Raw genomic sequence first — 23645 nt, 5'->3', positions numbered from 1 at the left:
TGCTGTGGATGGCTCTTGGTTTTCCCAGGCACTGGCAGTTTCTGGAAGGCTTTCAGGTCTCTGGGATGTGGAATCTCAACCATGGTAAGGATCCCGACCAAGGGCCAGGAACGTGATGGAATTCCACATCCGAAGCCAAGGGAACGGGCAGCTGCAGGGCTGCTGAGAAACAGGAGGCACCAATGCCTTTCTGGGTTGAGCCATCATGCGGGGGGGGCCAGGCCTCTTGGAAGGAGGTTCTGGGGCAGGATGGGAGGTGGGAGAGTTCCCAGGGTGGCCACACTGCGGGGTGGTGGCTGGCAGTCAGGCAGCAGGCCCAGGAGGTGGCTCCCTGGTCTGGCCTTGAGGACTGTGCGAGTGAATACTGTGCTCACCATGGGGGTGGGAGAGGGAAGGCACATGGCTTGAACACGGCCTGCCTGGGCAGGGAGGGCTTACCTCATGCCGCCCCGGCCCGGATGGGATTCTGCCCTCAGGGAAGCCCGGCAGAGCGGATGGGGGCAGGGCAGGGTCATTCCCAAGGAGCTGTGGGGGGCTCGGCGTTTTCCATGACTGGCCTCTGCCGAGCAGGAGGAGACCCAGCCACAAGTAATTCTGAGGTCAGAACAGCGTGGACAACCAGAAGGACCCAAGCCCAACATTGTTCTTTGCAGCCTGCAGCCTGGAATTGAACGAGCCCTAAGCGGCCTTTCTGACCACACGACTCCAAGCAGCAGGAGTGGACTGACAGAAGCAAGAGGACTGACAGAGGACTATGTGTGTTGCGCATGTGTATGAGAGAGAGAGACATACACAAGGAGAGGAGCAGGCGCTAGGAGGGCCATACCGTCCGTCCAGGCCTCGTGGATGGAGGCCTTTTGCCGGAACTTCTCTGCCAGGTGGTCGAGCCGCTCCAGCCTGCGGATCTCATTCAGCAGCCACTCCTCATAGCCCTTCTCAGCCTGCTCCAGGTGCTGCCAGCCATTGTTGATGTCCTGGGGCAGAGAGAGGGAAGGGTCATTGCAGGGGTGCTAATGGGAAGGCAGGAGAAACAGGATTGGGGTCGCGCCCACCCTGACTGCCACATCCGCGTTCAGACAAGGCCGGCACGCGGCAAGGATGACCAGCGCTTTAGGGTTAAATGAATGAAAGTCGTGGTGGGGCTCCAGAAGCCAGATGACTGTCCCAGAATATCGTTCTGCCCCCAAGAAACAGCTTCAAAGCATGTGACAGTCCTGGAGCCTTCACGTGCTATGGTTTGGTTTGCAGGTGAGTGTAAAACCCCAGAGCGTGATGGTGGTGGGGAGGGCTACAGGCAGTGCATTCCCACCCCACCCCACACCCTGACGTCTGTGCGTCAGGAAACACGACATTGGCCAACAGCGAGCCCGGGCGGCCAGAGCCATCCTCTGCCCTCAGGGCTGGCGTGTAGCTCCTGGGGCCGGCTCAGGAGGGCTGCAGGGAGCTGGTCACTCACCGAGACCATCTTGCCCTCAGAGGGCATGAAGGCGGGCCGGTTGCTGAGGCGCAGCTTGGTCTGCAGCGTGTTGAAGTTGATCTCCAGCTGGCACTTCTCCTGCACCTTGGGCGGCTTGTGGACGCGCCTGTAGTCCCGGAAGTCCTCCAGCTTCTGCTGCATCTCCTGGATCGTCTTCTGGGGCACACGGTCCTCCAGCCAGGGGATGGTGCGCCGGATCCACTCCAGGAGCTGTGAGCCCACAAGAAGCCAGGTTGAGAGGCCCAGGGGGACCCCGTGCCCCATGAACACAGTGCTGCTCTCTGGTCGTGTCCTGCCTGCCTTTACAGTCAGTCTCCCTTCTCAGATCTCTCTCGTCCAGGAGGCCCCCATCACACTTCATCCTGGACCCCACTGCTGGCCTCGCCTCTCGGCTCCCTGCTTGCAGCCTGTGAGAGCCCCGGGCAGGGCCCGCAGGGGCCGGCTCACTCTGGGGTGGGCGGTGCCATGCACAGGGCCCAGGACATACATAATTCAAAAGTAAAAGTGATAAAGTAATGTGGTTTTAGGAACCACTCGTGTCTTTGCAGGCGCGCAGACACGGTGTAAGCAAGTAAACACAGGCGGCCTCAACGAACGTCCAGCTCGGAGAAGGGGTCCCCAAGGCTGACCCTGGCAAAACGAGAAATCCGAGCACCACGTTTCCGTCTTGATGCACGGTGCCCACTGCCCTTTGTGTTGGTGGTGGAGGGGGCAGCAATTCTTAGAGTCTTTTAACCTTTTCTTGGTGTTGGAAATCATGGTGGCAAGAGGTGATAGCTTTTATTTTGTTTTTAAACATCCTTCAGCTGGGAAAGCGAAAAGCTGGCCACGTTAGGTTGGCTGTCGGATACTGTTGCTGAGTTTCCCGGCCCCTGATATCTCAGACTGGGAGGCACTGGTGTGGGAGAAAGTCCAACTCCTGCTCTGGGGAGTTTAAATGCTTTCATTTTTCAAAAAAAAAAGAGAGCCTCCCGAAGAGAAGCATGAGTACCCACATTCCCAACTGACTGGGGTTCAGGCTCTGGACTGGGGTTACCGCCCAGGTAGCGGATGTGCACCTGACCCGCTCCAAGCCTGCTTCCTCCCTTGGAAAAGGGGACACTACGAGCTCCCTCCTCACCGGGCTGCTGTGGAGACAGCAGAGCCGGCTCCCTGAAGAGCCGGCACAGGGCCTGGCGTGATAAGCTGTGGTCCTGTCCCTCCCTGTGTTGGTTCTTGACCAACCCAAAAGGTCGAGCTGTCTCTGTCAAATCGTGCCTGTGGGGCCCATCCCTAGCAAGGCTCACTGCCACATCTCCTTCCCCTTTTGCAAGATTACATCAGTTATGACCAAGGTAACAGAGGCGACCAGACCCTCCAGCTCCGGGGACCGCGGGGTCGGGGCGGCAGTGCACTTACGTCACTGGCCAGCTTCTCGTAGTCTTCCATCAGGTGCTCGTTCTCCTGATTGACAGCCAGCACCTTGCAGATCCGGTTGGCCGCAGTCTCAGCCTGGGGCAGGGGAGTACACAGGTCAGGGCCGCCTGGGGACTGGGGACCCTCCTGCCTGAGACAGGCCCATCCCTGTCCAAGGACAGCCGGCTCGTTCAAGGCCCACAGGCACTCCAGGAGGAGGAGAGGAGAGGAAGCACAGCTCCAGCAAGATGGCACCCGAGTGGCTGTGTCCCAACAGGCCTGAGCGGCCTCCCACCACTCCCTGTACACTCTCTTGGCCTGACCCCTGGAGGTGCCCAAGGATCAGGGAGCCCTCCCATGGTGGGGAAATGGGCTAAGAAGCCCTCCAGTGGCCCACAAAGAGGAGGGGGGACTGGGTGGGATTCCTTGGAGGGAGGCTCCCTGGAGCGGGAAGGTGGGCTTTAGGAAGCCAAGAGTTAGAGAGCTGTGAGAGCTGGCAGGTGGGGGTGCTGGTGGCCCCCAGAGCAGCCTTGTGGTCAGTGTGCAGGCAGAGCAGGCCTGGCTCCTCTGCGTCCTCCCCACAGAGGTAGAGGCTGGCAGCTCACTGGGGAGAAGTTGAGGTCTGTGGGGCAGAAGCGAGCCAGGGCTTCGGAGAGTCGGGAGGGGTGGGGACAGTGACAAGCCTGCCCCAGACTACAGGATGGTGTCCTGCTTGTCCTGTCGGGGGGTGAGGCATGGAGCAGAGGCAGAGGGTGAGGGGTGCCACACGGGAGAAGAGAGACCAGATACCTTTCAGGAAGCACAGAAAGGGTCCAAGAGGAGTTGAAACGGCAACAGAACAGGAACAGAAATAGTGAGGAGGGTCTACAGAGTGGTGGGGAAGGAAAACAGAGAGGCTTGGGGATGGCTCCAGACCTGGCTAGCTACAGGCAGCGACGCCCAGCCTCTCCCCTCCACACGCTGCTAGGCTTGGGCGGGGAGATGCCGAGGGGGCCACTGGAGGCCCATGTGTGTACACACATGTCACACACACACACACACACACACACACACACACACACACCTGCGTCATGCTGCAGGACACAAGCCAATGGCCCCAGGAATGCTCCCCGGACGTGAGGCTCCTGAGGGATTCCGCCAGTGAATATCCAGCCCCAAGAAGAATGGGAAGCAAAGCCAAGCTCACAGCTTGTGGGAGTCACAGAGGTTAGTCCCTGGTCCCTAACTTTGAAAACTGACACCCCAAGCTGAGATCCACCCTGCAGTGCAGACCCAAGGTTTTCACTGTGGACTTCCTGGCACCCAGCTCCGGGCTTGGTGTGTGTTTTAGGTACTCAGGGCTGATGGGTGAGTAAGTGAACAGAGGAGGAGGAATAAACTCTCAGAAGAGAATGGGCAAGCTCAGCGCTGGGCATCTATGAAACTACAATCCCAGAGAGCGTCTTTTAAGAGACTGGACCGAGTCTCTGGACAGCAGCAATAAAAAGCACTGCCGGGGCCTCCCTGGAGGCGCAGTGGTTGAGCGCTGGGTTGCGAAGCTACCCGCAGCCTCTGCGGCGCCAGTTCGATCCCCGGCTGCTCCCCGGCCACCAGAGGAGGGTCCCACATGGCGTGCAGACCTCTCCTGCCTCCCGCTGCTCCCCTCAGCAGTGTACTTCGGTCCTTCTGCCTGCTCTGCTCCCCGCTCTGGCTCTGGTGAATTCTCTCACCCTCTCGCGCTTCTGACTATACCCAGTGCTTGTATAAATAAATAAATAAACAAATCTTTAAAAAAAAAAAAAAAAGGCACTGCCAGGCTGTCCTTGAAGTGGACACAGGCTGGGGGAAGCCTGGTCCCCCTCAACCCTTGGCGAACGGGCAGTTCTCGACAGCCTGACCCTGTTTCCTCCCTGACAGGAGAGGACTGGTCACAGCCTTCTGAGCCCAACTGCCTCAAAAACCTCCAAATGCTTGGGCCTGGGCTTCCCTGTAGTGCCTCCCCCACAAAGCCCTCAAGGTCACACTGGAGGTCAGCCCTGAGCACAGGAGGGCAGTCTGGGCAGAAGACACTCTGTGAGGGTGTGCACTGGCCAGGGGGGTTAGCTTGGGGCCGCCAGGGCCGAGTCCACTGGCAAGAGTGCTGTTAGTGGGGTCTGTGGAGAGCCACTTCCCTCGCTGCCCAGCCGCCTTCCCACAAGGGTGAGGAGCCCCTCCACGCTCCCTGCCCTGTCCTTGGGCCACATTCCAAATACAGGCTCTGGCCATGCACCGAGCAGGTGGTGAGAGGCCAGGAGACAGGCTCTCTGGTCAGGGGTCATGGAGCACTGACAGAACAGGCCAGGCGCTGTTCTAGCTGCCAGCTGCAGGCGCTCACTTCATCCTTACAACAGTCCTGAGATAGGGCCTCCCCTGGTGGCGCAGCGGTTGAGCGCTGGGTTGCGAGGCTGCCTGCAGCCTCTGCAGTGCCAGTTCGATCCCCGGCCACCAGCGAGGGTCCCACAAAACAAAAAACAATCCTGAGATAGGCCCCACCACATTCTACAGGTGGGGGGGGGGCTGAGGTGAAGTGACTCCGCCAAGGTCACACTGTGCGGGAGGCCAGGGCAACCATGGGCTGGCCTGGGCTGGCCAGTGGCTCTGAGGAAGGCAGCCCACTGGCCAGCACTGCCCAGTCCTGAGGCACTTCAATTTCCTCCTGTTTTAAATAGGGCTGGCACAGTGGTCTGGCCCTGGGTGTGCAGGAGACCCTCAGTGCTCAGCACTCCCCATCTGCCTGCCCTCCGGCGCCGCTAAGACCAGACACCAGAAGGCAAGCAGGGGCTGGAGGTACCCTGGCCTCCATGCAGGGCTCTCTTCTCTTCTGGAAGCAGGGGGCCTGACAGGAGCAGTGGGGGCAGCATGAGGTTGCCCAGGCTCAGGGGAGCCACCAAGGGCAACAGACGCGACTGCTGCCTGCGTCAATGGCTCGGCGAGCAGGTTCAGAAGTCAGAGCTGCTCGTGCCGAGCCTTCCTGGGCGGTGGGGAGGGAAGCAGCAACCCAGGCGGGTAGAAAAGTTGGTGCTCTGGTGAAAGGGGTAGCAGGCGGATGTCCAGTGTGGAGCACAGAAAGAGAGGGACTGTGTGGTCAGGGGAGGGTTCAGATACCAGCTCTGCCATTTAACGCGCTGCTAGGATTCAACTGTCCTGCCTGAGAAACTGAGGCACAGCTGCCCACCTCGGGGTGCTGCCTCAGCACTGGGCTAGCAGGCTCAGCGGTGGCACCAGAGGCCCCATGATCACCAGAAACTGGCCCTGACCATGTCAGTTCTCAAGTGGCCATGGGCTGCAGGGTGCCAACCCATAGCTGGGCGGTGGGGATGACAGGGATGGTGAGGGCAAGTGTCCAGCCACAGCAGCGAAGGGTGCTCCTGCCCCAGCTCACCTTTTGAGCCCCCGAGAAAGCGTGGTAGAAGCAGGACACGTAAGTCATGATGGCTTTCTCATCTGGCCTCAGAGTGCCTACAATATCTGCACAGAGAAAGAAAGAGAGAGAGAGGCAGGAGAGAGTGAAAGAGGCAGGGAGGGCGGCCAGGGCCGGGCCCGAGGCTCATGCGGGAGGAATAGCGCTTGCTCTGGACTGGAAGCCAGACCCCGGCTCCGGCTGGGTGGCCACATCTGGCCCAGGTGTGCAGAGAAGAAGGGAGTCTGAATAGCTGGATTCTTGTGGTAACCAGGCCGGGATGGAGACACACTAGCCATCAGCTCTAGAAAGGAAGCCTGTTTTGGGCCGGAGGAGTCAAATGCTAACTTATCTTTCTGAAAATGGAAAAGACACCGTGTCTTTACTACCTTAGCAGAAACTCCCTAACAGTCTCCTGGGGTCCTAGAGAAGAGCCCAAGCTCTTCAGCCCCAGGCTGCAATGGGTCCACATGCCCTGACTTGTCACCTTCTCCGAGCTCGTGGCTCGCCTCTCCTCCACTCTCTTACTGCTCCGTGGTCATTCCATGAATAACTCAAAGCTCACTTCTGCCTCAGGACCTTTGCACTTGCTCAACTCTCTGCCTGGAACACTTTCACTGCAGACCTTCATCTGGCAGCTCCTGCGCAGCACTCCACAGGCCTTCCCACAGTGCCCTTCAGGGGCCTCCCCTGAAGCCCCTGACGACGAAGTCCCCAAACATCTCTATCCCAGCATCTTGCCCCATGTTCTCTACTGAGCTTATCACTACCTGAAGTGACTCTGTGGACATGCCTGTTGTCTGTCTCACTCTCTGGAACAGGCTCTGTGAGAGCAGGGGTGCTGCCTAACTGGGCACTATATCCTCAGTGCCTAGAACAGAGCCTGGCGCAGACCAGACTCTCAACAGACAGTGTGTGCGAGGACTGAGTGGGCAGGGATACCAAGGAGTCGGGGGGGTGGCTTCCAGTCTGAGAGAGGCCACTGCCGTCTGCAAGAGAAATGAGGTGAGCATGGGAGGCGAGAGGCAGCAGTGGCATTGGGCAGTGGCGGCGAGGTGGGCCTGCCTGGCCCTGCCCGGTACCTTCTGCGCTCCCGAAAAGGCATGGTAGAAGCTGGACACATAGGTCATTATGGCCTTCTCGTCGGGCCGAGCCGTGTTCACAATGTCTGCAAGTGAACGACAAGGGTTAAACTGCCCCAGTGGGGATGGGGAGGGGGGCTCGTGGAGACCCAATGGCTCCCAAGGCCACAGACAACCAGGAGAAGTACCCTCAGAGCTGATTCAGAGATCCCTGGAAACTCCAGTGGGCTCAGCCCCTCCATGCCCCGTGATCTCTAGAAAGGCCAAGGCTGTGGGAACTGAGTTAAAACAAGGCTACTTCCTTTCTCTGAGAATGGCCTCAAGGGGCTGCTGCATAGTCAACCCCCAGGGCCACCGGAGGCCTGGGTCCTGGCCGGGCGGGGGGGTGCATGGCTGGGAAATGGAGCAAAGCCGGAAAAGGGAAACAAAACGCCCCTTACGGAGGGCTTGGACTCCACGCCTGCGGCAGGCAGGGCAGGCAGAGGCCCGGACCATTTGCTGGAGTCAGTCTCAGCCCCGCCACCTCACACCCCTCTGGAAGGGGTGGGACTCAGTCAAGTCCGGCCCTGGCAAGGGGCCTGGGCCCTGGCCCAAGCAGCAATCCCCAGAGAGCTGATGGTCTTCAAGCTCTCTTTCCCGATCCCTCAGACATGAGCGTGACTGGCCTGCTCAGGCTGCTTCCGCTCTGGCTCTCTGGATGACACCAATGTCCCCGGTTCACCCGGATTCAATCTGGCATCCTCGCCAGCTCTTGCCAGCTCCCTGAAGTTCCCAAGAGACAGGCCCACGAAACAGGGTGCTGACTGAACTAAAGGGATGTACTCACCCTCAGCATCCAGCATCTTGGGGATGTCTAGGTATTTCTCAGCCACTTCAAAGGCATTGTTCAGGTTGGTGACCGGGTCGTCCTGGGGGGAGGGAGCGAGAACTCAGCAGGGGCGGGGTGCAGAAACAGAGGGGACCTGGGGCTGAGGGGCAGCGAGGGATGTTGGGAAGAGTCCTTTGGGCAGGATTCACCCGGGGTTGGGGGGAAGTGGGGAAGGACAGCAGCTAGATAAAGGCCATTCCCGCCTGAGGGAACACTTCTGGGGACCTTCAGATAAAGGACACAAGGTACAGGCACGCTCTTCTCTACCCACATCCCGCCATCCAGATCCCAGAGCGAGTCCTGCTCCGAATCCCAGGAAGCGTGGTCCAGAGCTGCGCGAGCACTGGGATGGGGGAGTAGACCCAGCTTTCCATGCCACCCCCACGCCATCTCCCAACCACTGACACGGCCGAAGCCCACTTCATTCTGACCCTCCCTTACGAGCCTTCATTGCTGTCTAGCAGCAGCCCCTAGGCTTGACCAGCTGCACGCGGGCCGTGCCCCCCGCCGGGAATGCCCTCTCTGGTTCTAAGTGGCCACCTCCTCTAGAGGCCCTGCCCTCGCCACGCCAGCCCAGGTCCCCGACTTTACCCTGCAGCCTTGTCTGGCCCTGTCCCTCCTCATCCCCGTTGAGCCTGAACACACGTGTGGCCTCGTGTGGCAGGTCTGCCCTGAGCACACTGTGCTGTGCACCCCCCTCCCCCCACATCGGAGCTCCGGAAGGACAGGTCTGGGGCTCACACGGTTTACACAGGCAAGCACTATCAGGACCCTGCCCAGGGAATGTCTGCTGACAGTGACTTGGAATTCCTTGCCTCTCCCCCTAGGGCAGAGGGCAAATGATTCCAGAATCTGGGAGGTGAAGGAAAGAGCTGGAAGGCATGGCTAGCCCTGAGGGCAGTTGCAAGGCCATGAAGAAGGGGAGAGTCCCTGAGGGAAGCAAGGGTGAGACCCCTGGCACAGGCTCTCTCCCACCTGCCCCTCAGGGCAGAGTCCAGGTTTGGATGCCGCAAGGGATGTCCCAGAGGAGGAGACTCTGGTGTCTGCGGGCTGCTGCGGGGGCGGGACACCTACCTTCCTCAGCTTGTCATACTCAATCAGCTCTGGTCTATGCCGGTGGATCAGGGCATTGAAGGCAAGGCCGTCCTTCCAGCTGGGGAGGGAAAAGCAAGGTTACGGGGGCCTCTCAGGGTCACGGGCCCAGGCCTCAAGAGGAAGGAGCAGTCCCGGGTCACTGAGGGTGCTCCCCACTGCCAGCGCTACAGGGAGACGGCGTGGCAAGTGGCTGTGAGCATGACTGCCAGAGCCAGGTGGTCTGGGGCCAAATCCCAGCTCTCCTACTGGCGGCCAGCGAGACCCCACAACCTCGTTTCTGAGTCTATAAAACAGGGATGATGAGGGTACCTACTTCACAGGGCTGTTGTGAAAATTAAAGAGCAAATACATGAAACCCTCAGACCGGTGTCTGGCGTGACAAGTTCTTTCTGATTGCTGGCTGCTGGGACGGCCACGGCCCGCTGAGCCCTGGCAAGTGAGACCCCAGGGCCACTGTGGGAGGCTGTCTGCACAGCGTGACCTCAGCGCCCTGACTGGCCTGACAAGTGGGCCCGAGGGTCTCTATTAAGAAGAAAACGATGGCTGCTCAGTAGCTGGACACGGCACATTATTCTCCCCGAGATCCTCCAAGGACCCGTGCCTCCCAGGTCAAGTTTAACGTCACCAGCTCAGAGAGGCCGCCACGACGAAGGCGGTCTCCTAGTTACCTTCCACCACCTCTTCCTGTTGTCGTCTTTGTACAACACTTCTCACTGCCTGAAACTGTATAGCTGGTTTCTTTTGCATTGTAAACTAGTGGTCCCCCCTCTGCTGTAGTGACTTTCCAAGGGTGGGGCCTTTATTTTGCTGCAGCCGTAACCCCCGTCTTGGCTTACAGCAGACACTCCACAGATAATTACTGACTGAACAAACAAACGAACGAAAAGTGCAGGGAGGACCAGCCAGTCGGTGGCAGGAAAAGGAAGGAGACACACAGAGGAGACCCGGGGAGGAGCCATGGGCTATTAACGACAGGGCACAATGGAAAGGTCCCTAACATCCAGTGCCAGGGCCCCGGGAGAGCCTGAGGGCCTGGCAGGCCCTCTGTGCAGCCTGTGAGGCCCTATTCTTCATTCCTATGTGTGCCCTGTCCTGGTCCTCCACCCCAGGGGGACACCAGAGGCTCAGGGGGTAAAGTCACAAGGCCAGGTCAGAGCTGACCTCAGGGCCACCCCTAAAGCCTACACACCCACACTGCCCGCTGCCGCCCCCTGAGTCCCACACGGCACTGACCATGCTGGTCTCAGGTCACTCCCCTCTCCCCCTGGGAGTGCAGGGCCGAGTCTTGCTCAGTTGGCAGATACAGAGGACATTTTCCCCGACACTACATTCACTGGCAATTCTTAGGGTGGGTTCCTACTGAGAGGTCAGCCTAAAGGAAGAGCTTTATTGCTGCTTCTGAGAGTCACCCTGCTTGGGAAGAAGACTTCACAAGGTGGACAGGAGGCCCGGGCCTTACTGCCTTAGGCCCAGGCTGGCAAGGCAACTGCCTCCTCCTTGGAGAGATGGAGGGCCCTTCCAGGGATGGGTTCCCTGAGGGCCAGCATCCACCCCCACAACAAAAACACAGGACAGGAGGGCAGGTGAAGGCAGTGGCTCAGGTCCCAGGAGAAGAGCGGTGGGTGGGGGAGAGGCTGGGCAATGCGATGGGCGCTGACCTTATGTGGAAGTTCTGCACGTTCACGTTCTTGTACGGGGCCGTCTTTCTCTGGCACCACAGAAGCAGACCTTCCTTGGCAGAGGTCTCTGCAAAACACAGGGGGCTGGTAAGCACTGGCTCCAAATAATCTGCCGAACCCACACAGTTGAATGGAAGGTCCAGCTCAGAGCCAGGGGTCGGATGACCTGGGCAAAGGGCCCACGGCAAGGCTGCAGCACTGACAGTGCCTCCTGGTTCCACCGTGCTCTGGTCTCTGCTGGTGGCCCTGCAGATCTGTGTGCACAGCCTGAGGGAACAGCCATCTGCCTGGTCACCCAAGAAGCAGCAATGGCAGGGCAGTGCCAGGTTTCTGAGCATGGAGGCTGTGCTCTTAGTGGCCAGAACTCGGAGCAGGCCTGGCAAGTCTTTGAGGCTGGCCTCAGCCTCTTCCAAACAGTGAAGACAGCAGTGGGACACACATACCTTCTCTGCCCACCCAGGGTCTCCCAGATCAGGCCACTGCTTCAGGGGAGGGGAGGGGGAAGCACCTAGGTGTCCCAACCCTGTGGACAGCTCTGGCCACCCCTGAAGCCATCGCCAGGAGCCTGCTCCTCATGCTGGTCCTGGGGGCTTTTCTCAGCCTATGGTGTATACAGGCACTTGGAGGAAAGAGAAACAGCTTATTGCTGGGGGGTATGGGGGGACGTTAGGTGCACTGTACCCCGGTCTACAGAGACACAGACCCAAAGGTAGGGGTGTGACAGTCAGGAGAAGCAAGTCTGGCCAAGTCTGTGTCTATTTGCTTCATGATTCAGGTTTGTTGACTGTAAAATGGGGCCAACCAGACCTGCTTCATAAGGGTGGGGTGAGGATCCCCTGAGATGGGGGCCATGAGAAGGAGAATGCTCAGGGTAGATGCCCGAGCTGGCAGCTGCAAGGCCCCCTCCTCTGTCACCTGGACCAGTGGTTCCACTGACCAGTACTGTGCAGGGCTAGGTCCTGTGAGAGTCCCAAGTGTGAAGTCAAAACGCCCAGAATCCTGACAGAGTCCATCCCGGGTTCAGGGGGAACCAGGGTGTGGAGAAAAGGCTCCCAGTAGGCGCTCGGCCCTCACCTTCCACGGAGATGTCCTGGATGGCAAACCTGAGGATGATGGTCCAGATCATTCCCAGGGTCATCTTTGCGTTGCCGTCCACGATCTCTGCATGCAGGGGAGGGGGCGGAGGGTGAGACAGTTGCTAAAACCAGAGTGAGGCTCCTCAGGCCCCAGGTTATTAGCCTACAGGTCTGTCCTGCAGCCCCTTCAGAGGAAGAAGAGGTCCCTCGAACCCTCTGGGGAGCACCAGACAGAAGCCTCCATTCAGGCCATCCATGCCGTGACCCCGGGTGCCAGGTGCGCAGGGCTGGGAGAGGGGCACGGTTATCAAGGAGGCCACAGCTCTTGGGCAAGTTCAGGCGAGGGAAGAAGACAGCATCTCCCGTGAAACACCCACCCACTGCTTCTAGGACCAGCCACTGTGCCTCCGACCCCTGTCCCCTGCCAGGAAGCCACGATCCTGCAGCTGCCAGGTCATGTGGAAGGTTGGGGAGGGTCGGGGAGGGATGGGGCCCAAGGCCCTCAGGTGTGGCTCCACAATGCTGTTCTGCGTGCCGAGGTCGACGGCCACAGGGATTGGGAATGAACCAGCTTGGGCATGAACAGAGGACATTTTTAGACTGAGTTTTTCTCCAAATGAAAAGTGATGAGGGCCACGGGTCTCTCCTCTAACCTCTTCTGTGTTTACAGGCTAATGTTTGAGCAAAATAAATGCAGCTGTGAGAAGCAGAAGGCTGGAGTGGAGCCAGGAGGAAAGATCCAGGCAAGGACAGAAAATCTCATTAAATTCTGAGGTTTTGATTTAAGTTTTTTTTTTTTTAAATAGAGGCATGTTATTTATTTATTTATTTGTTTGTTTGTTTGTTCTGTTTATACAAGCACTGGGTACAGTCAGAAGCGCGGGAGGGTGAGAGAATTCACCAGAGCCAGAGCGGGGAGCAGAGCAGGCAGAAGGACCGAAGGACACTGCTGAGGGGAGCAGCGGGCGGCAGGAGAGGTCTGCGCACCATGTGGGACCCTCCTCCGGTGGCCGGGGAGCAGCCGGGGATCGAACCGGCGCTGCAGAGGCCGCGGGCAGCTTCGCAACCCAGTGCTCAACCGCCGCGCCACCGGGGAGGCCCTTGATTTTTTTTTTTTTTTTTTAAACACCAATCCCCCAATGGTGGCATGTGAGGCTTTGGCACCCCTCCTTGAGGGGTCCCGGGTGGGGGTAGAGCCTTGGAACTCAGTACTCATATTCTGGCCTAGGGTCTTGGCCAAACTTTCAGAGCCCTGTCATTACTCGTAATTAGTTTTCTTTGTTTTTCTAAAAGCTGGGACAACATGGATGTCAGGGCGTCAGAATCCCTGCTCTGACTAATGAGTGGAGCTGCGAATCGAGGCTGAGGGGGAGCTGCTGAGGGGGACCAGGCCTCACCTACTCTCCAAGAGTGCCTGAGCTCAACCCTGGGGGCCTGACGAGAGCGCACTGCTGGATGGACAGCACTGAACGGGGGCACCGAAGTCCCAGCCAGTCCCGGCGGGGTCCTGGACTGGTCAGAGGTCAACTCCCCAATCCACACAGCCCGCAGAGTCTAGGCAATGACCTCTGGACTTGCACCCCTTCCCTGAGCCACTGGCCTGTGCCTCCCCTCCTGCCCACAGGTGCAGGCAGGGCTGAGGTGCTCCCAGCACAGAGAAAGGCCACATCACATGCCTGTCGGTGCCTCTTAGGCCCAGCACAAAGAGGGTGAGCAGGCACCCAGGATCCAAGTCAAAGCCCTTCCCCCCTCAAGAAGGGGCCCAACTCGCCCTGGATTTCCTGGACTAGGACCGAACTGATCTGGCCGGGGTGGGACTGGGAAGGGGGCAAGGAGCCTGCAGGGCAGGGACCGAGCGCCCCAGGAGCTCACCTTCCGCCCCGATGGAGACCAGCTTGACGCCCTTGCTGGCGATGAAGTCCAGTGCCTTGTTCACGTTGTTGATTTTGTGCACTCTCATCTTGCCCCGCTCCGGCTTAGGGAGCCGCTCCCCTGAGAGCAAGCAGAAGAGTTAGGGTCCCCACGGCAGCTTGGACCTGCCCGCCAGGCCGATGCCCAGACTTGCTGCTAGTGAAGCCCATTCTCCTGCGGTAGCCATGGGACCCGGGGTGGCAGCCACTCGGGACCCGCCGTGACAGGCACCGTCCCAGGTGTGGTCACACCTCGTCCAAAGGGAGCCTCACCTGAAATGACCTCCAGCAGGAGCATGAGCTTGAGCCCGTCTCGGAAGTCCTCGTCGATGTTCTCGATCTGGGTGCCCGCCTTCCGCAGGTGGGAGTTGCACCAGGCTGTGAAGGTCTGGGGAAGCAGAACACAAAGCGCCCAGAGGCTCAGCTTGGCGGCAGGGGCTCTCGGGCCACATACCCGGGGCCAGGCCTGTGTGGACACTGGGCCTGATCTCTACGGTCTGGGCAGGTGACTTGGAGGCTCCAGGTTGTTCGCAGATCTGCCAGGTGAGCACCCAGACTGAAACTCAGGTCTGACAACCTTGGAGCAAGGGCTGGCAGCAGCGAGCGGCCCCCAGTGGGGAGACAAGGTGCAGGTCCCTGCCCTCGAGGAGGCCATCTCCCCACTCGGGACCCGTTATGGACACACAGGTGACCCGGGGCAGGAAAGCAGGTGGAAAATAAGGGCCTCAAGTCTCTCTCTCCCCCGCTCTGGTGGGGGCAACAACTAGCCCCACCCAAAGGCCAGAAGCACAGCTGCTTGGAGCCCCATGTGAGCACAACATAATGTGCTCCCCACAAGTCAACTGTCCTCTACTCTCTAGAGACCACTGCGTGCACCTGGGACGGAAGGGGGAGGCCGTGCCCCTCCAGCCCTGGGTTATGCCGCCATCCCCAAGGAGTCTGAGGATCGCAGGGCACGTGGACACTGGGACACAGAAGGCACTTTCGGGCAGAGGCCCAACTCCAAACAGGACACCAAAGGGCACCCAGGCTGCTGGTGGTGACCAGTCAGTTATCCTGCTGCTGCTGGGCACATTATCAGGCACCAGTACCAGGGAAGCAAGACAGAAAGGAGGGTGTGGATGTGCCCGGGGGCCTTCTGGAGAAACAGTATGTCTGAGAAAAACCAGCCCTCCACACCTCTGTTTCTCACAGGAGCCCAGATAACTCTCCCTGCCTCATCAGTCTGCAGGGGGCAGCGTGGACGTGCGCAGCCAGCCAGGAATGTGCAAGGGCACACTCCATGCCCAGGGTGCAAGCAGAGGCCAACTGGGGGTCTTGCAAAGAGCCTCTGGCCAAGCACCGTATGTTGTGACAACTGTCACCAGTCAGGCTCATTCAGGGACTCAGCACAGGCCCCTCTTAGACAAATAGGCCAACTAATTAACACTGCACCAGTGAGAACCGGCTCAAGGTTTCCTTCCAAACCCAACGAGGGTGACAGTCGGCAGCCCAGGTCACCCCACCCGGCCCTGCCAACATGAAGAATAGTTCCTCCGCCTGGGAGGCAGAGAGCTGCCCGGCCACTTGCCTAGGACGCTGTTCCCTCAGCCGAGGACACCTCTGTCCTGCTCCTGCCTCACCTGAGCCCTCAAAATCAGCCCCAGGAGAGCAGCCAGCCCCATCCAGAGAGGTGCAGATCTCAGCACAGCGCCTTCTCCCCAGTCTCTAAACAATTGTGCATTGTCTCCTGTTTCCCCAAAGCACACGTGAGCCTCCAAGCAGGTTCTCATTGGGGGATACACGAACCCACCTCCCCACACAACCTCAACTTCAGACACACCGTTGGCCAGGCCGTTCCCACGGGCAAGCTACCTGACCCTCCTTAACACCGTTTCCTCCTTTGAGTCGTGGCCATGAAGAAATGGCCCAGCCCACGGCCCATGGGAGGGCTGGAGGCGACGCTGTCCGTGGACAGCACATCAGGGGCTTAGGAACAGCCATTCTCTGTGTCCCCGGGGATCTCTCCCGCCAGCCCCCGCCACCCACTGAGTGCTCTGGCTCACCCGCCTGCATGGGCACACAGCCCTCAGCACCTCCCTGGCCACATTCACCGGTCGCTGGATGTCACATGCATATGTACAGGCCCCTGGGGGCAGGAGTCAGCCTCGCCTCACATGCCTCTGCAGTGCCCTAAGCCCAGATGGCACCAGACCAGGCACCTTGGGGAGCAGAGGGCAGTGGCAAGCTGTGCTGGGGCAGGCAGGCACTGGGGGTGCTGGGCCCTGCTCGTGCCTGTGCCTGGAGGACTCTGGTGGGCAGCAGAGCGAACAAGCACACTCCACAGCTGAGGGTGCAACAGGGCAGCTTCCCGAGGGCAAGAACCCCCTGCCCGAGGCACTTCTGGGGGCCTGCACGTGTCTGAACAGCACCCCGCAGTGGAAGGGCACAGGCCTGGTCTGGATGCCAGCTCCGTAGCCTGTCCTGTGTTTCAGCCAAGTGATTTGAACTACTTGGGCCTCAGTTTCCTGCGCGGTAGGACTTATCAGACTCTACCTCCTGTAGTTGCTGGAAGGATTAAGCCGGGAGAGATGCTTTCAGACATCCGACAGGGTGCTTGTATTAAAGTCAATGCCAAGCGAGTCGTGGGCACATAGGCACATATGGTGCTTCCCGCCCACCCCTGGGCTGGGCTTGGCGCGGAGATGACATTGTGGGAGATCTGCTCAAAGCGGCACCAGCGGGCCTCCCAGGTGGCGCAGCGGGTTGAGCGCAGCGCTGTGAAGCTGTCCCCAGCCTCTGCAGCGCAGGTTCGATTCCCGGCTGGCCAGGGAGCTACCCACATGGTGCAGTAGACCTCTCCTGTCTCGCCCGCTGCTCCCCTCAGCAGTGTGTTTCAGTCAGTCTGCCTGTTCTGCTCCCCACTCTGTCTCTGGTGAATCCTCTCACCCTCCCACGCCTCTGGCCTGCACCCCAGTGCTTGTATAAATAAAAAAATCTTAAAAAAAAAAAAAGACAGCATCGGCGCCAACCTTAGAGGCGCCAGAGAACCCTCGCCACAGCGGGTCTCCTAAGGGTCTGGTCACCAGCCCCACCTGCCCTGTCTCTGCACCTTTGCTCATCTTCTCGGGGTGGGGCTTGGAGTTTAGAGAACTGGCTTCAAATTTTGCTTCTGTCATCGAGGCAGCATGCCAGTGGGGCACCCCTGGCAAGCCTTGAGCCTCGAGTGCCTCGCTGGCAGGAGGGATGGGGACAATCACCCCTCCTCTCAAGTGAAGACTAAACAAAGCAACGCAAGCAAATCACTTAGCAGCCGCCTGGCCAGACAAGGCTGTGTTATATACATCTGTCAGAGGAAGGTCTATTTTTAAATCAACGCCGTGCACCGCTGTCTCTCCACTGGAAGCGGGCACAGAGCCAAGCAGAGTTCTGAGCAGGTGCTTGGGGGAAGGCCCTCCCGGCTGCAGAGGTAGGGAGAGGAACAGCAGCTCCGGCCCCTGAACGACGCCCTCACTCTGTGTCCTCCCTGGCCCTGTTTTCTCCTTCTGGAAGATCAGCGGCATCTACTGTCACTGGAGGCTCAGGAGCACTGCATCTGGACTTCGTGAGGCTACCCCTGAGGGGACCGGCTGGCCACAGATGGCCACCTCTCCATGCGGTGTGGCCGGGGAGCAGGAGCTGGACTTCGAACAGGACATTAAAAATTCATTGCTTTTTCTACTGAGTTACAAAAATAACATTCTGCTTCAATGCCTCCTCTCCCTGCCGGGTTTAGACTGTGATGTGTGGGGTGGGTAGTGTGGGGGGTGGTTTCTATAGATGGAGGCCTCGTTGCCCACGGCACCCCCTCCACAAATCCTCACAGCGAGAACGACAGAGCCCAACTGCTCTCACCAAGTCTTGCCGAGTGTCGAGCCGGGGCTGGGCCCGGGCACAGTGAGCGGCCTGGGACACGGCCTGCACTTAAGGGACTCCCCCTCTGCGGAGGGAGCTGTTTCCGTCACTGAAGCACCTCCCTGACTACAGAAGTAACACCCCACAAGGTGGCTGCTGGTATTTTACAGAAGAGGAAACCAAGATTCTGAGAGGGGCCGCATCCGGCCCACAGAGAGCCGCATGCCTGGGACAGACTGGCAGCTGGTACTCTGGCTCCAGCGCCCATGCTCTGCCCACCTCTGCCCCACTCCCAGAGGGGACCTGAGGGGAAGTTGCCCTAAAGGGGTGACTCTCGAACTCTGACTTGTGAATGAGTTGTTCAGAAAAGCAGGGTGACTTTCCAGCTAAGTGGGACCCCACAGGGAAAGGCCCTCCTTCCTGTAGGAGGGACAGTCTGGCTGGGGGGGGGAAAGGGAGTGAGGAAGAGCAAGCTGGGCCACCCAGGCTGGCAGGCCAACCTCCAAGGTCACACTGGCTGGCGCTGCGTGGAAGCCGAGCCAAAGGCACCAGGGTTCAAGTGTGAAGACCAGGAGAAAATGCGGGTACAGGGCCTGTGAGAAGCTTGGCAGGAGGAGGAAAGCAGGAGCCACACGGGAGATGCCGATGGTTGTGACTAAGAAATGCAAGCTGGAGGGTCCAGTGTCACTCAGGAGGGCCCAGGGCCGCCACCTCTGGTTGGGGCGAGGGGAAGGACAGGCACAAAGCGTTGGGTTTTCTTGTCCAGGGGCACCCCCTGGACCCTCCACCCCCTGGAGCCCTCTGAGCAGTGATCCAGTCCCTGGCGCCTCACCCAAGGGGGGCTCAACACCCCCACCTGACAAAGCCCAACTAGGAGCCCCTATTAGAGAAGAAGCAAAACACAGAATTTCGTTCTGATGGTTGGGGGGGAGCATGCCACAGGTAATTATGCTGTAACTGCTAATTGCTAGTTCTGACACTTTGCACATGGTAGCTCTTTAAAACCTCCAGCCCTGTGACAACATGAGATGTTATCAACGCCATTTTACAAATGAGGAAATCGAGGCAGGGAGAGGCTGACTGGCTCAGGGCCACACGCCTAATTCACAACGTCTGCGTGGCGCGCTAGGTACTGATCTGACAAAGCAGATCCAGCAGAACTGAGGTGAGACGGGCCCGCCCCTCCGCCCCGCACCGGGGGCAAGCTCAGAGTGCCTCCAAGCCGAGCCTGCTTCCCACAGGTGGCCTGGCCCAGAGAGAAACCGACCAGACAGTGCCAACAGGGGATGCCGTGCCCAGCCTGCCCCTACCATCCTGTGGCGGGAGCTCGCACCAGCCCTTGACCTATCTAGGGAGAAGGAAGGATGTGGACTCGTGTCTTTGAAAAAACAAGTGAAAAAAAGCAGAGAAGGGCCTTCTGAACTTGCTCTGCGCGCTGGAAGCCAGCTGAAGTCTTCTCTCGTTGCTAAAATAGCACAGGGTGGGGAGCAGGAGGAAGGAGAGAGAAAGATGAGCTTGTTGGTTTGTTCGGGCACCACTGTCACCACTCCCTGTGCCCAGGACGGCTTCCAGGGGCCCCCCCAGCTGTTTCTGCTTTGTCACTCTGGGCGTGGGGGGAGGGGGAGGAGGGCCAGCATCGCAGACCATAAAGTCCTTCCTGTGTCACAGAGCCCCCCCCAGAGGCCAGGATGTGGGGTGGCGGGGTGAATGAATGATGGACATTGTTCAGGAGGTGACCTAAGCTGCCTGGAATGTGGCGGCAGTGGGCTTTAATGAGGCATTCATCGGTGACTCCCTCCCCCGCAGCCAGAGGTAAACCCCTCCAGTCTGGGGCAGTCACCGAATGCGAAATCAAGGGCTGAAGACAGACTCAGGGGTAGCCCAGGGGAGACCCGAGCTCCCGAAAAGAAAGGATCCTAGCGGGATGCGGCTGACCCAGTTGAAAAAACTTTCCTTCCCGATGACTTCCTGTTCCAAAACAGCCCTTCTCGGTACCGAAGGGGCAGGTGGTGTGGAGGGACAGGCCTGTTGGAAGCTGGAATACACTGGCCCAGAGTAAAGGGCATCTGGGGCCTAGAAAGAGGCTGGTGAGTCCCCGGGCAGGGAGGACAAGGGCGCGGGTCCAGGGGGGGCTCCTGGCCCGGAGTTGGGGGCCGTGCCCCCCACCGCATGGCCGACGCGCACAGGTGGATCCCATCACCTCTCTGCTCGACCAGATTTTAGGAAATAGTAAATAGTGCTCCTGAAAGCAGCGTCCTCCTGAAAGCAGCGTCCCCCGCCTTCCACTGTGCACACCGCCCACCCGCTTAGCAGGTCACTGGCCACAGCCCGACCCAGAAGGTCCAGCTCCTCTCTCGTCCCCAGGCCCGGAGCTGCCGGGAATCGGTCACTGTAAACTCCCCTAGGGGGCTCGGAGGCAGGACAGGGAGGGCTCCCTAGGGTGCTGGGCTTTTTCAAACCTCCTCTCTGCAATACCGTGTTGGGTTTGCCGCTCCGCTGGGGCGTCGGCTGCTTTGAGGGGGAGGGCGCCGTCCCGCCTGCTGAACTTGCACATCGCCTGCCCTGGCCCCTGATGCTGCCCATGGTTCCAGTGGCCACGGGTCCCCAGAAAGGGTGTCTGGGGCTTGGGCACAGGGGAGGGACAGCTATTTATTCCACAGGTAGGCATCCACCCTCCTTATCACCTATCTGCCAGGCTACTGCCAGGCCACAGGCAAGGCCTGGCCCCAGGGGGGCATCTTTTCAGTTCCTGAAAGCAGAGATGGCTCCCCTGGGCTTCATCACCAACTGTGAGAGTGCTTTCAGGCCCCGACCACTGAGCCTCTGGAATCTGGGTTACCGGTGGCCCAGGCGAGAAGGCAATCACCCTGGCAACACCCGCCTGGATTCATCCAGGGAGTCCGGGAGGCTCTGGAACAGTCTGAGATTGCACATGCGAGCACTTTTTTGAAGCTGCCTGGCCTTTATCAGATTCAAAGGAGACGAGAACCAGGGGCTGGGTTGAGAGAACGGAAAAAGAGCTGGTGGGGATGACACACCCATAGTTTAGACGGTTGCAGCAATGTGGGCCTCCAGCCAGCCCCCAGCATGGTGACGACAGCCTGCCAGGCCGGGATCCCAGCTCCATAGGCAGCCGGGGCAGAGCGGGCGTGCTGCACGCCTGCCCCGTGACCACACAGCCCAATTTGAAAGCAATTACAGGGAAATATGGAATGCTTACGTCCCGGCCTGACGTTGCCTTATTCGGAGTTGTCTCGGCCTACATGAAAAAGCTCTGACTTCCCAGGCGGAGAGGTATAAATACCGAGTAGGGCAGCGAGCATTCCAAAGGCCCTGCGTGTCCATCCAGAAACCAGCCCATTCCCCCAGGCCCTCCCAGGAGCCAGCGCTCCCACCTCAGCCAGTCTGACAGCTGTGCATCACTGCTGGGACAGGCCAGCGTGGGGATGTGGTCCCTTCCTCATGAAAACACTGGTCTAAGGCTCGGCCAGCTCTTTACAAGGCTGGTTGGTTCTCACAATTCGGGACTTGCCTCAGGGGCCACCCCAGAAGGCCCCCCTCACCTTGTCTCACCACCAGAGTCAGTTTTATTCACTGCACCTAATACCTCCAGAAACTATGCTCCCTGTCCATAGCAGTGCCCCTGTCCTGTTTGCTGCAGGACCCACACCTGAGGGCTCACCAAGCTGCTGGCGGCACTTGGGGGGCTGACACAGGTGACCAAACCCCTGGCCACCCAGCCCCCAAATGGCAAAGGGATGTGATTATCAGGTCTTCTTGCTTCTAGAGATCTTTCGAATCATAGCTATAAATCAGAATCCCCTGAGAGCTTTTCTGGTTTTCTCTCCCTCTTCAAACATTTATATTTTGAGATGGTCTCTGTTGTCTTCAGTCACGGAGCTTTGAGGCGACGTCACACAGCACTACAGGGGCAGGCGTGGGTTCTCTTTCTAAACGCATGCAGAGTTTGGAGAGTCAGCATTTTTCATCGTGCTGTAAATCGCATGCCACAAAATGCACCCCTTTGTCGACGTCAGTGGGTTTCAGTGTGTGCGTGAGGTTGTACATGTGCATCACCCCAAAACTCTTAAGTTGTCACGCCCTATCTCTCCAGCAAACACTAAATGTCTTCCTGCCTCTCTGCACTGGCCTGCCCTGGACATTTCTTCTTAATGGAACCACACAACGTGAGGCCTTTGTAGCTGGCATGGCGCATGTGCCAGCACTTCGGCCCTTTCTGGCTGCATAACTGTCCATCACAGGGGCGTGCTGCGTTTGTGTGTCTGTTCCTAAGCTGGTGGGTGTGAGGGTGACCCCCAGCCTTGGCTGGAGTGGGGCTGCACGCGCTTCCCACGAGCGTGTGCCTTGATGTGTCACTTCTCCCGCGTGGCCCCCCGAGTGTAGTTGCTGGCACTTATTGTCACGCTGAGTTTCACCATTTGGGGAACTGCTGGGCTGCTCTTCAGAGGCCACACATTCTACATTCCCACCCATCTGTCCCCACTTGGTCTCTGACTTTTGGGTATGGCCACCCTCTGGGCTAGAAGTCCCTATCTGGCTGTGGCTTTGATTTGCATTTGACCTAATGGTGCTGACCATCTCATCACGTGCTTGTGGAGCACTTGTATGTCTCCTCTAGAGAAATGTCTACTCAAACCCTTTTTTTCCGAAGCTGGATTATTTGGCTTTTATTGTTGCGCGGTAAGACTTCATTACATATTCTGGAAACAAGAGACCCCCATCGAGTATATGATCTGCCAAGACTCATTCCGAGAATCTCATTTTCTTAATAGTGTCCTTTGAAGCAAAGTTTTTCATGTTGATGAAGTTTATCTATTTTTAGTTTGGCTGCTTGTGTTCTGGGGGTGAGATCTGTAAAACAATACCTACTCCAAGGCTGTAAGACATATGCCTATGTTGTTTTCTTCTAAGTTTTACAGTTTTGGTGCCTACATTTGGGTCTTGGATACAGTTGGAGTTTTGTGGCCTCTGCACTATTTACTGGAAAGTCTGTCCTGTCCCCTAGGAGTGCCTCACACCTTTGTTGAAAGCCAACTGACAATGAATGTATGGGACCAGGGAGCATCTTTAAAATGCCAGGCCATCACACCAGGCCAAGGCCAGACTCCCTGGAGCTGGGGCCTGGATAAGGACATTTTAACACAAGCTCACCAGGTGAGTCTCATGTGAAGATGGGCTTGAGAACCACCTCTTGGCTCCACTCTCCTTGTTCTAGAAATGAGACTGAGGCAGAGGTAGAAGCAGGGAGCACTTGCCACTGGATTTTTGAGTCTAAACTGGACTCTTGGAATCAAGAAGCAGGGGACAGGCAGCCCGAAGCAGGGGAGTGCCCGAATCTGAGCGTGTGTCTGTCTCCTGAGTTACCCCACACACAGAACACCAACCAGTCAACCCAGAGTTACTCAGATTACATCCCAAAGAACTGGGTCCTCCCCTCACAAAGTCCACAGGAAGATAAGAGTCGGGACTAAAGGCGAGTGGGGCCCACAGGGTAGAGCCCAAAGGCAGAATTCAGCTCTCAATGAAGAGCTTTTCAGCAGGAAGAAGAGATAGGTGAGGTCCCCCTTGAAACAGCCACCTTTAAAAGAGGAAACCCTCACTCTAAAGGCGGTGGTTAAATTAGGGCAGCAGAAGAGGCCAGGGCCCCTTCCTCCGCCTCCTCTGGACCCAGCTGGCATTTTGCTGTGAAACGATCGGGCACAGGGGGCCCCTCACCTGGAGAACAGGCAGCCTGAGCTACAAAACCCCATT

General features: G+C 58.5%; 1 protein-coding gene across 4 annotated transcripts in view; it reads right to left on the bottom strand.

Moving 5' to 3' along the window:
• The window catches only part of ACTN4 (actinin alpha 4), a 66955-nt gene that overhangs the window by 11108 nt on the left and 32202 nt on the right, over window positions 1-23645 (bottom strand). For 2 of the 4 annotated variants that reach the window (XM_054697142.1, XM_054697139.1), the window contains exons 2-11: window positions 14274-14388; window positions 13963-14082; window positions 12089-12175; window positions 10994-11081; window positions 9315-9393; window positions 8199-8280; window positions 7373-7458; window positions 2876-2968; window positions 1457-1687; window positions 827-974 (exon numbers count right to left, since the gene is read on the bottom strand). In XM_054697142.1, coding sequence (XP_054553117.1) covers window positions 827-974; window positions 1457-1687; window positions 2876-2968; window positions 7373-7458; window positions 8199-8280; window positions 9315-9393; window positions 10994-11081; window positions 12089-12175; window positions 13963-14082; window positions 14274-14388 — 1129 coding nt within the window. Of the gene's footprint in view, window positions 1-826; window positions 975-1456; window positions 1688-2875; window positions 2969-6272; window positions 6359-7372; window positions 7459-8198; window positions 8281-9314; window positions 9394-10993; window positions 11082-12088; window positions 12176-13962; window positions 14083-14273; window positions 14389-23645 lie in introns of all 4 variants that reach the window. The other 2 variants (XM_054697140.1, XM_054697141.1) reach the window with 1 other exon arrangement.

The sequence above is a fragment of the Talpa occidentalis genome, unplaced genomic scaffold (assembly GCF_014898055.3).
Source record: "Talpa occidentalis isolate TD23 unplaced genomic scaffold, MPIMG_talOcc4v2.1 talOcc4.17, whole genome shotgun sequence".
In the NCBI taxonomy this organism is placed as follows: Eukaryota; Metazoa; Chordata; class Mammalia; order Eulipotyphla; family Talpidae; genus Talpa; species Talpa occidentalis.
The sequence above is the reverse complement of the archived record's forward strand: the minus strand, read 5'-3'. Positions and strand labels throughout refer to the sequence as shown.